At 42.3% G+C, this 15125-nt stretch overlaps 1 protein-coding gene across 1 annotated transcript; it reads left to right on the top strand.

Moving 5' to 3' along the window:
- Window positions 1-5802: 5802 nt before the first annotated feature.
- On the top strand, window positions 5803-12999 carry LOC118621409 (uncharacterized protein C2orf78-like). The gene is given in 4 exon segments (XM_036248722.1): window positions 5803-5887; window positions 9472-10220; window positions 11088-11962; window positions 11964-12999. Coding segments are annotated over 4 exon segments (2745 nt in total).
- The last annotated feature ends 2126 nt before the right edge of the window (window positions 13000-15125 follow it).

Here is a 15125-nt window from a genome sequence, read left to right on the forward strand (position 1 = left end):
TCATTTCCAGTAGTTAGATCAATTTCTCCTAAAGAATTAGTTAGGCCCTGGCCGATTTGGCTCAGCGGTTAGAGCATCGGCCTGCGGTCCGGAGAGACCCGGGTTCGGTTCCGCTAAGGGCATGTACCTCGGTTGCAGTTTGTCCCCGACCCTGGTTGGTCGTGCGGGTGGCAGCCACTCGATGTGTCCCTTTTACGTCGATGTTTCTCTCTCTCTCTCTTCCTCTCTCTCCCTCCTACTCTATCTGTGCAAAAAATGGAAAAATGTCCTCGGGTGAGGATAAAAAAAAAAAAAAAAAGAATTAGTTAGGAGCATTGGAAAATCTCCTTTTCATCCTTGGAGCCACCCTATTGCTGAGAAAACTTAGGTTGGAATCCTTGAGGAGGATTCACAATTTTTATTGACCTTGTAATGCCTTTTGAGTTTTAAATAGTCTTTTTTCCAATGCTCAGGCTTTCTGAATTAATTACAAACCCATTTAGATGGTCATTTGCATTGGGGACTGTGAAAGATGGATTTAATCATCAATTGCTATCATTGTAGGCTCATTACTTGGGTTGCCTAAATTTGGGCTTTTAGGGCTTATGTAGCTTTATTTTTGGTATCTTTTTAGATAGCTCCAGTGAGCTACTCAGATAGTTCACTAAATCATGGGTTTGCATGGTGGTCCAATTAAGTTATACTTTTTTACCCATTGTTCAAGTTTATATTGTAGACCCTCAACAAAGGCTGAATGAAAAAAAGGATTATGGTGTTATCACTGACTTCATCTGAAATACTGTTTAAAAACTTTTTTATATCTATCATGCTAATTGAAAACAGTTTCATTTTTTAACACATTAAAAATTTTTTTTTAGATTGATTTTAGAAAGAGAGGGAGAGAAAGATAGAAACATCAATGAGAGAGAACATTGATTGGCCGCCTCCTACATGCCCCCTACTGGGGATTTGGCCCACAACTTGGGCATGTGCTCTGACCAAGAATCGAACCAGCAACCTCTTGCTGCATGGGTCGATGCTCAACCACTGAACCACACCAGCTGGGCATATTTTAAAATTCTCTTCTAATTAATAACTCAAGGAAAAGTCTTGGTTATTATTATTATTTTTAATCTTCACCTGAGGATATTTTTTCATTTATCTTCAGGTAGAGTGGGGCAGGGGGCGGCATTGACTGGTTGCCTCCCACATGACCCTGACCAGGGCTGGGGAATGAACCGCAACTGAGGTATGTGCCCCTGACCGGAATCGAACCCGTGACTCTTTAGTCCACAGGCCAACACTCCAACTGCTGAGACAAACTGGCCAGGGCTTGGATATATTTTCATGAAGCCACCTGTATTTTCATGAAGAAATTTGTGAGACAAGGCCTATCATTTTTGTACATATGTTTAGCCAGCTTTGAGGCTTTGGTCATGGCTTCTGAACCTTGACACAAAAGTCTCTCATAGGGCTGTATCATCTGAAAGTTTAACTTTAATGATGCAGTAAGAGCAGCCCCATTTAAAAAGAGGAGCTCCGTGAATGAAGGGTAAAGAAGGGGCAGACAGACAGGAAGCAAAAGAGCAGAAGGTGCAGATAAGGAGACATCAGAACATTTAGAAGTCTCCTCCAGTTTAGTAAGTATCTGAGACAACTCAGAATTTGCTTTGGTTAACTTAGGATTTGTGTTTTTGTGGGAAGCAGTTTTTGAATCACTTATATGTTTGAAGGCCTCAAAATGCCAATTAAATATGCTTCTAATTCAGGTGGCTTAGTTTTGTAGTCTTTTTTCCAATTGAATGTGCAGATAGACTAACTTGGGAAGTTCTCAGGAGCCTAATGAGGAGTTTAACTATAAATCGTCCCAGGTTATGATGGACCAGTGAGATAGAAATTTGTGAGACAAGGCCTATCATTTTTGTGCATAAATCCAGGAGCAGTTCCAGGAGATGGCCTGTCCAGGAGCCATTCCCTTAAAAAGTGAACTTCCCATTTTACAAAGAGGAATTACTTACCAGGTAGAAATTTTGAGTCCCATAGACAAAAAAGCCAACAGAGAACACCTAAATAGAGCCTAGACCTCAACCAAGATGAGAGGTTAGGGTCCAGGAGGACTTACTACAACAATCCAAGATCACTTGGGAGATGATAGAGTGCGATAGACTCTTGAAGGTACCTTACTCGAATCTGTGAAGGCACTGGAGGAAGATGGAAGCCACTCTGGATGCCACTTCTGACACCATATAATGTCAATCCATTTGGACCAAGAACTACAAGGTAAACAGAAGTTTTATTTGGGGATCTTAGGAATTACAATTCAGGGCATACAGATATGGGTGGAAACCCAAATTGCATTATAAAGACGAATGGAAAATAACTGAGTTTATAAAGACAGAAAAAGGGGGACTTCTAAAAGGGTTACAGGAGTTGTTTTGAAAGCGCAGTCATTGCTGCTGACAAGCTGACTTAGACTGTGCTGTACATGACTGATTGCTTAATGTCTATTGTTCAATGAAAAATGTTCTCTTTTTTTTCTGGGACAAACATATTCTAAGTTAATATCCACAAGCATTTATGATAAAAAAATTGGTTAATATTTGTCGATTGTTATTTGAAAAAAATATGTAAGTTAGCACAGCACAGTTTGCAAACATACAATTAGGCACATTCAAATTTAGTGCTAAAACATAAAACATTCTTTTGGAATTTATGAAAAAAATAGATATGTAGTGGCCAAAAAGTATTATTGGTACAAGTATCTATAGACTTGACAATATACAATATGTGACATAAATCTATCAGAAACTACAAAAACTATTGGTCTTGTACTTCCAATTTATTGAAAGACACAAACTTGAGGTAGGAACAAACTCAGTTATAGTTGACACAAGAAAATCTAGACCTAAGCACAATAGGGTTTCCAGAAAGTATGGGAACTAGAAAAAAGTAGGCTTTTCTGTGAGAGTGGATCCAACATAAGGTAGAAGAATGCCTTAATAGGTATGTAGTACACTGGAATGGAAAACACAGGAGCAAAGGATATTTGGAGCACCAAACAGCTAAGTAGTTGACACTATAAATTTGACCAGTATCCGGTAGGGCCCCAAGTACCATGTAGGGGTTTGAGGGACTCCAATATTTAATTAAATCAAAAGCGAAAGTAATGAAGAGCCCAGGGGTAGATGGACTATGTATGTTTGATCAAGGCAAGTCTTAGTTATCCCAAGGGGTACAAAATGTAATAAGTGGGTCTAAGGACAAGACCATATCCTAAGTATACATAAAAAAATGCTTTACAGTAGAGTAGAGCTTGATGCTAAATTTCAGAATGTTAAACTAAACTTCTTTAGGTTTCTCCTCCTACATTCAGGATTTTTTAGAGGTTAAGATGATGCTGAGCCAACAAGCTAAAATAAAATGGCTGGAACTATAAAGAAAAACTATTTATAGAGGCTGGAAAACCAGGAATAACTTGGTTAAGAGTAGGTCTAAACAGAATTGAATGTTGAAACTGAGTATTTTAACATGTACACATTTTATTGCTACCAGGCTTTCTCTTACCACACTTCCCCCAATCTTATACCTCCCATCCTAACTTGCAGTACCTATGGATTCCCTTGATTTCAATGGGAACACAGAAAAAGGAGACACTGGTATGACTTGCAGATATTTAGAATATATTGTTATTCTCATTTGACGTACTAATATGATGGAAGTTGTTGAGCTGAGGTATGAAGCTTAGGGCAAAAACCTTGGAAAAAAATTGTAAGTTTAAGCCATATCTCTATATTCTAACACCATCAAAATTTCATCTCAGATAAGTATCATCCCCATCTTTAAAAAAGTCATATCTCATATGAAGAAAATTAGGCCTATAAATGAAATATGTCTCCTTGGAGATCCCATCCATGAGCTATCTTCTTGTGGGCTCTTGACATCTTATATCACACATTTCCTACTCATTGGCACTAGAAAAGCCCCGAAGTAGACTGACCTATGCACCTCTAAAAGCTTACCATTAAGAAAAATGACTAGATCCACAGATTTCCTCCCCAAAACCAACTTAATCCATATATGGGGTAGAGCAAAAGTAGGTTTACAGTTGTGAGAACAGAAAACATAGAGTTTATTCTTTTAATATTATTTATTAATTATTGTATTGTTTTCCATATGAAAAACTATAACCTACTTTTGCCCAACCCTGTATAAGTCATTAGCAACTCAGCTCTAACTCACAATCACCAGGGTGGTTAGTGAGAAAAGCAATAACCAGGGAGAGAATCAGAGCGACAATCCAGGCCAAGAAGGGCTGCCAGCACACATCGACCTGTTCCTTAGGCTTGAGTACACAAGTATAACTCAACACAACGTCTTTTTTCACAGTCCCCTTATTAAGCTTCTCCACAAAATCCATCGGATCAAACTAGTTCATGATGCTTCAAAATAAAGTCATGAAGAGAACAACATGCAATATGTCTTGCAAAAGTGGAATCGTTAAAAATTTGACTGGAAAAGAAAACATGTGGAAAAATACCAGTGCATTGATACAGAGCATAAAAATAATCTGTATTCCACAGATATACCAATGAATGATATATAAGAGGTGATATTTGAAAAATGAAAAATCTGTTTAAGGTTATCCTCCCCAAGGAACAAAGTTTGTTACTGCACTGTCTAGCTTGTGCATCTATGTCAGTTGTCAGTTCTGTTAATACAAAGAGAGGCCAAAGCATATCAACCTGTTTCTCACAGGAATCAGAGTCCACATGAATCTCTGTGGTCCTGTACACTTCACCTTGCCAGTTCCCTATTGTCCATGACTATCCTTGTCTTTCTCTAACCATCCTCCTCTTCATTTTTTCCAGGCCTTGCCCTCAAGCATGGCAGACAGAGAATCCTAGAGGCCCAAAGTTCTACAGCGGCTGTTTGCAAGGGGAGGAGACTATAATAACTGCCACACTGGATTCACTTTATGTGAGACAGAAAGAGGAAAATATCGTGAATGCCTCTCACATATAAAAGAACAGGATGGCAGGATGCCTACATGGCCCAATGAACCAGAGGTAAAAAATTATGGGTAGATGAACTGCAGCCAAAGGCTGGGAGAGGAAAGGTTTGCATTCAGCTGACTCCTAGGTCTTTGGTGTTTGCTTTGAATGGACAGAGTCCATACTGGAAAGCCTCAGACACTGGAAAGAAGATCCATGACAGGAAGTAACATCCATGAGAATAAAAATGCTAGATCAAAGCTTGACTCAGAAGCAATGCCTACAATGAGAAAGATAAAAGGAGAGTGGACAGAGATGCAAGTCCAACCAGGTCTAGCCCAGCTCAAGGAAGGTAGGTTTCAAGGAGAAGAACTGAAAGAGAAGAGCCTTGGACTACATCATTCTCCAAAAAATGCACTCAACAAACTTCATTTTAGTCTTTCACCATCTTAATATAATTAATTACCAGATAATAATATTAATGAATGTCTCCCAGAAACATTGAGATTATGTTTCCAACATAAGACCTTGGGGAAAGCCTATCACATCTGCATTGACGACCAGCACTTCTGTGCCCAGAGCTCAGCCATTCAGGTGTTGGTTTAGCTCCCCTAACACTCACTCCATTGAATCCTGTCTTCTTGTTGGGAATCTGACCTCCCTATTGGCTCTCCCCATCCCTTTAAACTGCCTACGTCATGACATCATTCTCCCACCAAACCTACCACTACCTGGTAGAATCTTGGGGTTCCCATGGAGTTGTATGTAAATAAATCTGAATCATCACAACTCACCAGTGACCAGTATGACCAGTGACCTCCATCCTGGACACATGCACTCTTTGGCTACAGCCACTGAGACATCCTCATCCCTTGCATCTACTGTTGATATTTCCTCTTCTTCTCTGAGCATGTCAGGTAAGGAAAGAATATCTTGAAAGTTTTTCATTAGATATTTTTTGGCCCATAAATTTAGCAGTAGAGTCAAAATAGCCTTGAATAGTGGGGGGAAATATTGATCTAGAAGTCTGGACCCTTAATTTCAGTTTTGATTTCGACATTCATTAGCTATGTAACCATGGACAAGTCATTGACTCACAAAATCTGTTTATTTTCATCTGTTACATGAAGATGTTAGATTAGTTGTTCTCTCCAATCTTTTTTTTTTTTTCATATTGAGTTTTAAAGGCCACTCATGTAGAAAAGGAAATCAAGACTTCTTGACAGTGTTTCAACAGAAACAGAAAACCTCGGTGATGTAGAAAATGCAACATGTATATACACACCTGCTGTCTCATGTATGATGGTCGCCCAGCACTCATGTTTTTACTTCAGTCTTCTAAATGTAATGCTGCTCAAAACATAATATTCCTGTTTTGGGAGTTTTCTATCCACCTAGGGGAAAAGAGAAACTAGGGAGAGGATGGGGAGTCCTGGGCTATGGGGAGGCAAGTATTCAAGTGTAAGACAGTTTAGGCCAACAGCACAGCCCAACAGGCACCAAGGGGGAGGGAACATACAAGCATGAGGGAGGAGAAACTATAAGAATGAAGCAGGAGATCACAGAGGAGCTCTCAAGAGCAAAAAAGGTAGTTTTCAATGGGATGTTGAAGGGATCCAAAGATTTTAAATTAAAGCAAAAGCACGGTCAGATAAAAGCTGCTCAGAGTAGGGCAAAATAAAGTGATGTTGGCAAATGCTTCCATTAATACAGTAGTAAGGAAGGTGAGGCTGGAATAGGATATTACCAGTCAAAGCAGCATATCAAAACATTCTATTTCAGTTGTCCGTGTTTTTCTATTGCCTCTCTGAACACAGATGGTAGGTGACAGTTTTTAATATAAATATTAACTAAATGTGTCTTAGAAATGATGTTTTCTATTAACAAGAAACTAAAAGGTGGTTATATAGGATTGGAGGAAACAGAATTTTTAGTGTTTTACTTCATTCTAATTTTTACACTATGTAGATGTTTTGTCTAATATAAATAAAATTAAGATTTAAAAAAAATAATATATCTTAACTTTAATCAGATAGACTAATTCCTCTGTGTGGTAAATGTTCCAAGTCAAAGCTGGTTTTCACCTTATACTTATTTTCTTCCCAACACATAGAATATACTGATACACAGCCATGATCTCTTTTTAGATCTTAGCCACCTAAGGAGAAAAAGAAAGACTCAAGCTCCACAACTCTAATTTTACATTTATGTAAAAACAATTTGTGGAGTCTCTTGGGGATTCCTACATTTAATTTATTTTTAATTAGATCCTATCCAAGCTGATTTTAAGGCTTTGGGTAGTACGTTTTCCTGAATGTTGAAGATGATTACAATCTAGGCTTTAAGATAAATATAAAAACCCTTGAGATACTTTTTTTTTAGTCCTCACCGGAGGACATTTTTTGATATTTTGTTCAGATAGAGTGGGAGGGGGAGAGAGAGAGAGAGAGAGAGAGAGAGAAACATCGACGTGAAAGGGACACATAGAGTGGATGCCACCCACACAGCCCCAACTAGGGCCGGGGACAAACTGCAACCGAGGTACATGCCCTTAGCAGGAACCGAACCTGGGTCTCTCTGGACCACAGGCCGACGCTCTAACCGCTGAGCCAAACTGGCCAGGGCCCTTGTGATACTTTTTAAGTGCTCTTTTCTCTTTGTTATGTGATTATATTATTTGAAATATATATATTTCTATTAGACTTAATATCTGTTACTTGGTGGGCAATATTGGAAAAAACATGAATGAGCACGATAATGGAATCCATTTACACTGACGTTGCTTTCTGCTTTATACCATTTCGCACTGAAATATTTGCCTTCATGTATTGGGGTACATATCCTTCCACATTTATTGCATTTTGCTGCTTGTTAGGCAACTTTTACTCATATATCTTTTTGTCCGTATATACTGGTAGAAATTTATTCAAAATCACCTTCTACTGTGGGCTGTTTTTTGGTTAATAGTATTCACTAAACTAGAATAGGCAATATTCATTTTCATAGTATTGCATGTATAAAACAGAACACTTATTAGTAAATCTAGTATGTTTTGTTGCTTGCTACATGCCCCAATTTAATTAATGTCTATATATTTCTTTTTATTTTCATGATATGTATTGTTCATGATTTTCCTCTTTGTCTTCCAGAAGTTATATCTTCTTTTATATAAATCAAATGTAATATATCACTTATTCATGTATGAATTATCACTGTTATCATTATAATGACTTTATAGATTAGTATTTTAAATGTCTGTATTCCTTTTTAGAGAGAGGAAGGGAGCGGGAAAGAGAGAGAGACAGAAAGGTGTATCAGCTCACTCCTACAGGCCCCTTATTGGGGATAAGGCCTGCAACCTGGGCATGTACCCTACTGGCATTCAAAGCAGCAAACTGTCGGTGCAAGTGACAATGCCCAACCAAGTGAGCCACACTGGTTAGGGCATCAGAGAGCTTAAATAACATTTTCCTTCGAAAAGCACTTCTCGAGAAACTCACTCTCAGATAGTGATTTTGATGTAGGATCAGAAACCTGGCTAATAGAAAGTAAGACTGACCCTTTAAATTTACCAACTAGACTGTGTTATATGTGAATTCTACGGAATAGCATGTGAACTGTACAGTTATTTATTTATTTATTAAAAAAAAATTTTTTTTTATCCTCACCCGAGGACATTTTTCCATTTTTTGTTCAGATAGAATGGGGAGGGAGAGAGAGAGAGAAACATCACGTGAAAGGGACACATCGAGTGGTTGCCACCCTCACGACCCAACCAGGGCCGGGGACAAACTGCAACCAAGGTACATGCCCTTAGTGGGAACTGAACCCTGGTCTCTCTGGACCGCAGGCCGACGCTCTACCACTGAGCCAAACTGGCCAGGGCTGAACTGTACAGTTAAAAGTAGACACTGAAGATTGCGCTGGTCCTAGCTGTGCTGTTTTCTCAGGGTGTGAAAGCCCAGCTGCATTGGAAGTTCCATTGCTCCCAGTTTGTGGCAGTCAATGGTTAGAGCAGAGTCCTGGCAAGGAGGTCAGGATGCTTAGGTTACGTAACCTGGTAATAGTACTAATGTAATGGGAGTACGGAACCTCAGTTTCCTCACTCATAAAATAAGAACGTTAGAACAGAGGTTCTCTAAAGTCTTCTGGTTGTAAAATCCTTCATTTCTAGGAAAGAGCATACAAATCAATACTAGTGCAGGCTGAAGGGAAAGGTAGGGGAAGGAGCTGTTGCTTCCAGTATAGAGGACAATGTACAAGCCACACCACTAGGGTCTCCTACACATTTCCCCCCAAGCTGGGAGCACAGGCAGTTAATACCAAAGAGTAGCACACTGACCCAGCACGTACAACCACCGTGCACTTTGACTTTGACACCTCATTGAGTGCTGGTATTAGAGGATTTCTGACAGCAACAATCACCACATAATGCTATTCTTCAAACACAGAGAGTTTATCAGTCTCTCTGATTTGATTCATCACCCTCTTGTTTCTACAGAGAATTTCCAAAATCCACCTTTACTTGGAATTTCAAAGGCTCTGCAGTTCTCTCTTCCTGTGGTGAGCAATGCAGCCTCCCTCCCAGGAAGTTTCTACAATTTCTCCAGAGTCTCTGCTCCACCCCACAGTGCAGCATGGCTACTGCCCTCAGCCTCTGACACCTCTTTCCAACCACTCATGGGGGGAGCCTCCCTGTACCAACATGCTCGCTCAGCTATGTGGTCTGGAGTGACTGGCCAGAGTCAGATTTCCACTTCCGTGGCTTCCAATCCTGGTGTTTTTGAGTGGGTGCTCACAGGAGGCCCTGAACAAAAGTTCATATCACTCAGTGACTACACTGTGACTACTAACCATGACAATGCTGTCTTTTTCATATCTATGGCATCCCAGTACCATAACACCTCAGATGCCAATAACATGGCCCCTCTGTATCCATTGCTTTCTGCCAGCCTTGTTCAGGGGGCACCATCTCAGATTCCAAATCAGGGCCATAGCCTGTCACTTCCTTACCAGGAGGGAAGTCAGGTCTATGACTATAATCAATGGCCTCTACTCTCTGGAGAACATGGCTCATACCTGCAATCCTATGGCTCTGTGACTGACACAGAGAGCAGGGTCTCTGCCCCTCAGCTAGAAATGGTCATGGTGCTAAATGAGGTACAACCCACAAATGTGAGACCACCAGCTTCCACCTCTGGGATCTTCCACTCTGTGTCTGCTTATCCATCACAAAGACAAGTTTTCAAGGTAAGTCCAAACAGCAAGAAGGAAGAAGAATGTCAGTATTAAAACTTAGGGTCAGCCTGCTGCAGGGAAGTAGTGAGTCCACACATTGGTAGACTTGAAGTCCTGTGACTTTCATAACTACCACCCGTAGTCAGTACTCTCAATCTCCATGCTCTGTGGGAGCACCTGATAGAGGTGGGAAGGGGAGACACTGTCCTGGATTTGTGTGCTACCTGTATGAGAACCCAAAGAGCTTACCCAGAAGCATTATACTTTTCATTTCCCTACCTCATTAGTCCTCCTGTACTACCACAATGCAATTAATTCTGTTCTGTGATTTATTGCTTTGGTCTCTTTGGAAGGCATTTCAAAATTCTTACTGTGATGGTGCCACTTTAACTTTCCCTCATTTCCTTAGTTTACACCTGGATTGAAGACCTTGTGTTTCAAGATCCTGTCCAAAGCAAGCAGCCTAAGATTCTGCCCTTGCTAATATATTTCATCAGGAAGATTCAATTTCCTTTCCTACTCCTTGGTGTGAACTCTTCTTATTCTATTAGGAAAGTGGAGAGAGTTAAAAGAATTCCATATGAAAATGCTAGACTTGTAAAATATTTTAAAAGAACACTTTTACTTTTTATATGACTTATAACAACCCCGTGATAGAGAGTAAACCATGAAACACTGACATCAAATGATCACCAATGAGAACTAGCACACTTGCCTCCTATCTCCTAGCACAGGGCACTGGCCATGAGCCTACGAAGAGCTAGTAGAAATGCCTTTCCCCTTGTTGGGAGGGCATGGTTGCTGCCTTGTAGATGGGGGGGGGGGGGGGCATCATACTTACCAGGGACTGACTCAATTGCCCTTGATTTCTTAGTAGAGATGGAGACCACCCTGGAAATTGAGACCTTCCTAGGACTGCAACCTCCAAGCCAAACATTTTGTCTACTACAAACTCCAGAATTCCCCAAGCACTGCAATAGCAGAAATATCCAGATACTTGAGAGTAACTCACCACCTGAGCTTGGGGACATTTCAATGGCAGCCCCAGTCCAGAGTCCCAGTAATCTCCTGGCATTGCGTCCAACTCCAACCCAGGAACAGAAAGAGAATGAGAATGTGGGGAATATTACCTCCAAGCTTGCAAAACCTCTGGATGCCCACCAGGAGGCAATAGAAAACCAAGATCCTCTCTGGCTCACTCAAGACATCCTTGACAGTCCCCAGTTTCTGGCCTGCATTGATCTATTTGGCCAAGAGGAGCAGCCTGGTTGTGAAAACCCTGGTCTGGGAAAGAACAGCCTGCGTCTTAAGGACCAAGGGACACTTGAGTGTGGGACCGAATCTGACAATAGCTTTGCAGACATTGCTAAACTGGTGGAGGACATTCAGCTTCCACAGGTCTTACATTCCTTGGATGACCTTGATCAAACCAAAGGTTCCAAAGTGATTAAAACCAAAGGCACCAGAGACATCAAGATGAGAGAGGTGCAGAAAAAGTCAAGTGTCATAAAGGCTTCCTTTGATCATGCTGGGAAGAACAAACATAAAGCCTCTGAGCCTATCAGTGATGCTCCCAAAGCCAAAAGCAAGTCCAAGGGCCCAGACTGTGTGTCTGTGGGAGAACTGGTTCCTGGCCATGGTGCAGCCACTGACAGGGCTCCTGGCAACATGGCCAAGCATTCTAACAGCAAACCTCTGAAGGCTGCATCCCGCAGGACCAGCAAAACTAAGAGCCATGGGCAGGAAAAGACCAAACGAAAACAACTCTAAGAAAGCTGAGGTGGGGGAGGGTAAGCTGCCAGGGAACAAAATCAAGTCAGGAGAGAAGCCAACCGTTCCCAAGATGAAGCAGAAGAAAAATCAACCTGAGCTGACCCAAGAGCCCTTCAAAAAGCCTTGAAGCTGCCTAGGTAGACACATGCTGGAGTCTGTGCAGGTTTTCCATCCGCTGGGGAAGAACGTGGATAAGAAAATGGACCTGTCTTCCTCCCAAGCCCTGGGAAACTCCAGCAACCCCAAAGGCTCCCAGCCGCCCCCAATTATCAAACGGAGGCTGGATAATATACATGAGGACCAAGGCCCTGAGAACACTCAAGTGAAACGCCAGAAACCAGTCGGCAGTGCTGAAAAACAGTGTTCCCCTCCATCTGAATACAAGCTGCCTCCTCCTGGGAAAGTCAAGTTGGTACCGTTGCTTTTTCCCACCTTGGACAAGCCTGCAGCTCAACCTGTTCCTCGCAGACCACCGTCTCTGGGATCACATCGGCCTGCTGTGCCCAACCTTGCCAGGCCTGATTCTAACTCAGCTCAACCTACTGCAGTCAGTTCATCTCAGACAACACCTGCCTCCATGACAGGTCCTGCCAGAGCAGCTCGGCCAATTTCTACCAAGCCAGACAAACCAGTTTTCACCAACTCTGCCCAGGCCAGTGCCCCTCAGTCCGCTGCTTCCAGGCCTGTGCCCTATGAAACATCATTTTGTGCTCCTTTCCAGCGGGAGCCCGTTCGCACTGCTTTGACCACGCCGTGGAGGCCACCCAAGCCTCTAAGCCCAAATCTACTCCAGGATTTTGCTGTGCAACGAATTCCATGGAGGAAACCCGATATTTCTGGCCCAGTCATGTCAACGCCCATCACAAAGGAGCAGAGGCCAGAACGGGAGGCCATGAAGAGGAAGGCCCAACTAGAGCGTGAGAACGCTGCCAAAAACACCTCTTTAGGGAAAGTGCAGTATTTCACTGAGAGGGAAAAAGAAATGGGAATTTCACAATACTATGGCTATGCAGTTTAAGAGATGCTGGGAGAGTAGGTCCCACTTTGGATACCAGCTGTTTTTTCATAGACAGATAGATACAATTCTCAATACTGAAAATATAAAACTTAATAAAATTTAATAAATAGAATTAGTAGATGAGTAAATAAAGAAATTTTTTGAGTTTTGCTATGTGTTTTCTGTGTTTTTCTTTGGTGGGGAGGGGATCATAGTCTTTATGAGAATAAAAGAATTGGAAGTTGATTGGGGAGTGACAGACAACTGTAAGAATTGGGGGAAAGGGAAGGAACATTTCCACAGCCAGAAAGGCCAAAAGAGGAGAGAGTTTACAGGTTTATAAAGAGAAGCCTGAAGGGGGGGGAAATGGCAGAAGTCAGAAGCTGGGTCAGAGGGTAGGGTGAAAAGGGTAAAATTTGAATAGCATTGAAGATGGCAGAAGATGAGTCTAGATCTACCAGGAGAAATGTAGGAATCTCTCCTGCAGGTTGGCCTTGTGTCTCATGACCGCCAGAGAAGTATTTTAGAAAACCTGACTCCGGGCACATATCCGAAAGGTTTGGGTTGCCTTATCCAGGTATGACTGTAGTTGGGGAAGGTGAGTACAAATTAGGGGAGTCTACCAGCTAAATACCAAGGGTTTAGCGTTACCTGGGAGCAGCTGATACCAAGGGCCTCACCCAGTGAACTGCTGTTGGGGAGGCTGACCCACAACAGTGCATGGTGTGTAAATTACCATTTACTCAACACCTATGCACCAGGCCCCCTAATGCTTTATTTCATTGAACCTTCACAACGCCCAAGGCCCGTATCACTGCACCATGTTTCTGGTGAGGTTAAGCAAAAGGCTGAAGTCAATTTGCATGTGGAGCAAAGTCTCAATTGGAGGCCTGTCACCAAAGTCCTCAGTTTTTGTGAGTGCCCGAGGTGGCCAACCTGGCTTGCAAAGCACAGCATGCAGAGGTTACTGTTAGACAACATCTAACCTCAGGAGAAGTCTAAATATTAATCTGAGGGGCCAGCCAGGGCCTCCTCCATAACCGGGCGCACGTGCCGCCTGGTCTAAACACGCCATCAACCGAAGCCCAAGAATAAAATCCGTTGAAAGCGTCTCTACCCTCTGAGGAGAGGAGTAAGTGCGCGTGCGCCCTGGTGGAGCTCCACCAGCCCTAGGAAGCAGGTGCCAGTTCCGCGAGGGGGGCGTGATCTCACCGGGGTGCGGGCCTGGCAGGGAGTCCTCCCGGGGCAGCTCTGCTTTATTATAGCAGTGAGTGTGTGTTAAATCAATAACCGCTCCAAGTTCTTCATTTATCCATGAGGGGAAAAGGTTTTTCTGGAGCAAGTCTGTCTTCAAAGCTCTTTTTCAAAGGAATTTGGAAGGCAGTCCCATGCATCCTCTCTCCAACGGTTTCTGTCTTTCCTCTTGGTTAATGAATGTCCAGAAAAAAACAGACCTGGCCCCGGTCCCCGTGGTGCCATCACTCAAGTGGTCCCAATAAATTGCTCACCCAAAGCAAGGATTCTGCACTGGAAGCTCCAACACTGTAACCTACAAGGCTCCACCCCCACCCCGCCTCCCAGGTGTCAGGTCCTGAGAGGTCAGTGCTGCAGAGCCAGGTGCAGGAACGGCTCAGGAGGGATCTATCTGCTGGTGACTTAGCCCAGTTCAGAAGTACAGGTACACGTGCAGGCGGTGTGTTAGCCGAGCTTTCTGGAGGTCTCCGGGGTTCGTTTCAGATTGCGCACTTGACAACATCAACTTTATTTTCCCTTTTCTCCACAAACCACTCTGAAAAAATGTTTGGCATTTTTGTTAAAAAGTACACATGCGTCTACCATACAACCCAATAATTCTACTTCTGGGTATTTATCCCAGAGAAATGACAGGGTAGGGTCACACACGTATGCTTATAGCAGTTGATGCCTGATAGCATAAACCTGAGTTAAATCCAGATGGTTCAACAAACTGTGTTGCATCTGTACCATAGACTACTACTCACTACTCAAAAGGAAGAAGCTATTGATACATGCAACAATTGGTGAATCTCCAGAGCATTATGCTGAGTAAAAAAGGCTAATCCCTAAATGTTATATACGGATGATTCCATTTTAATAATATTCTTAAAATGACACATTTATAGAAATGG

This window comes from Molossus molossus, unplaced genomic scaffold (genome assembly GCF_014108415.1).
Source record: "Molossus molossus isolate mMolMol1 unplaced genomic scaffold, mMolMol1.p scaffold_m16_p_8, whole genome shotgun sequence".
In the NCBI taxonomy this organism is placed as follows: Eukaryota; Metazoa; Chordata; class Mammalia; order Chiroptera; family Molossidae; genus Molossus; species Molossus molossus.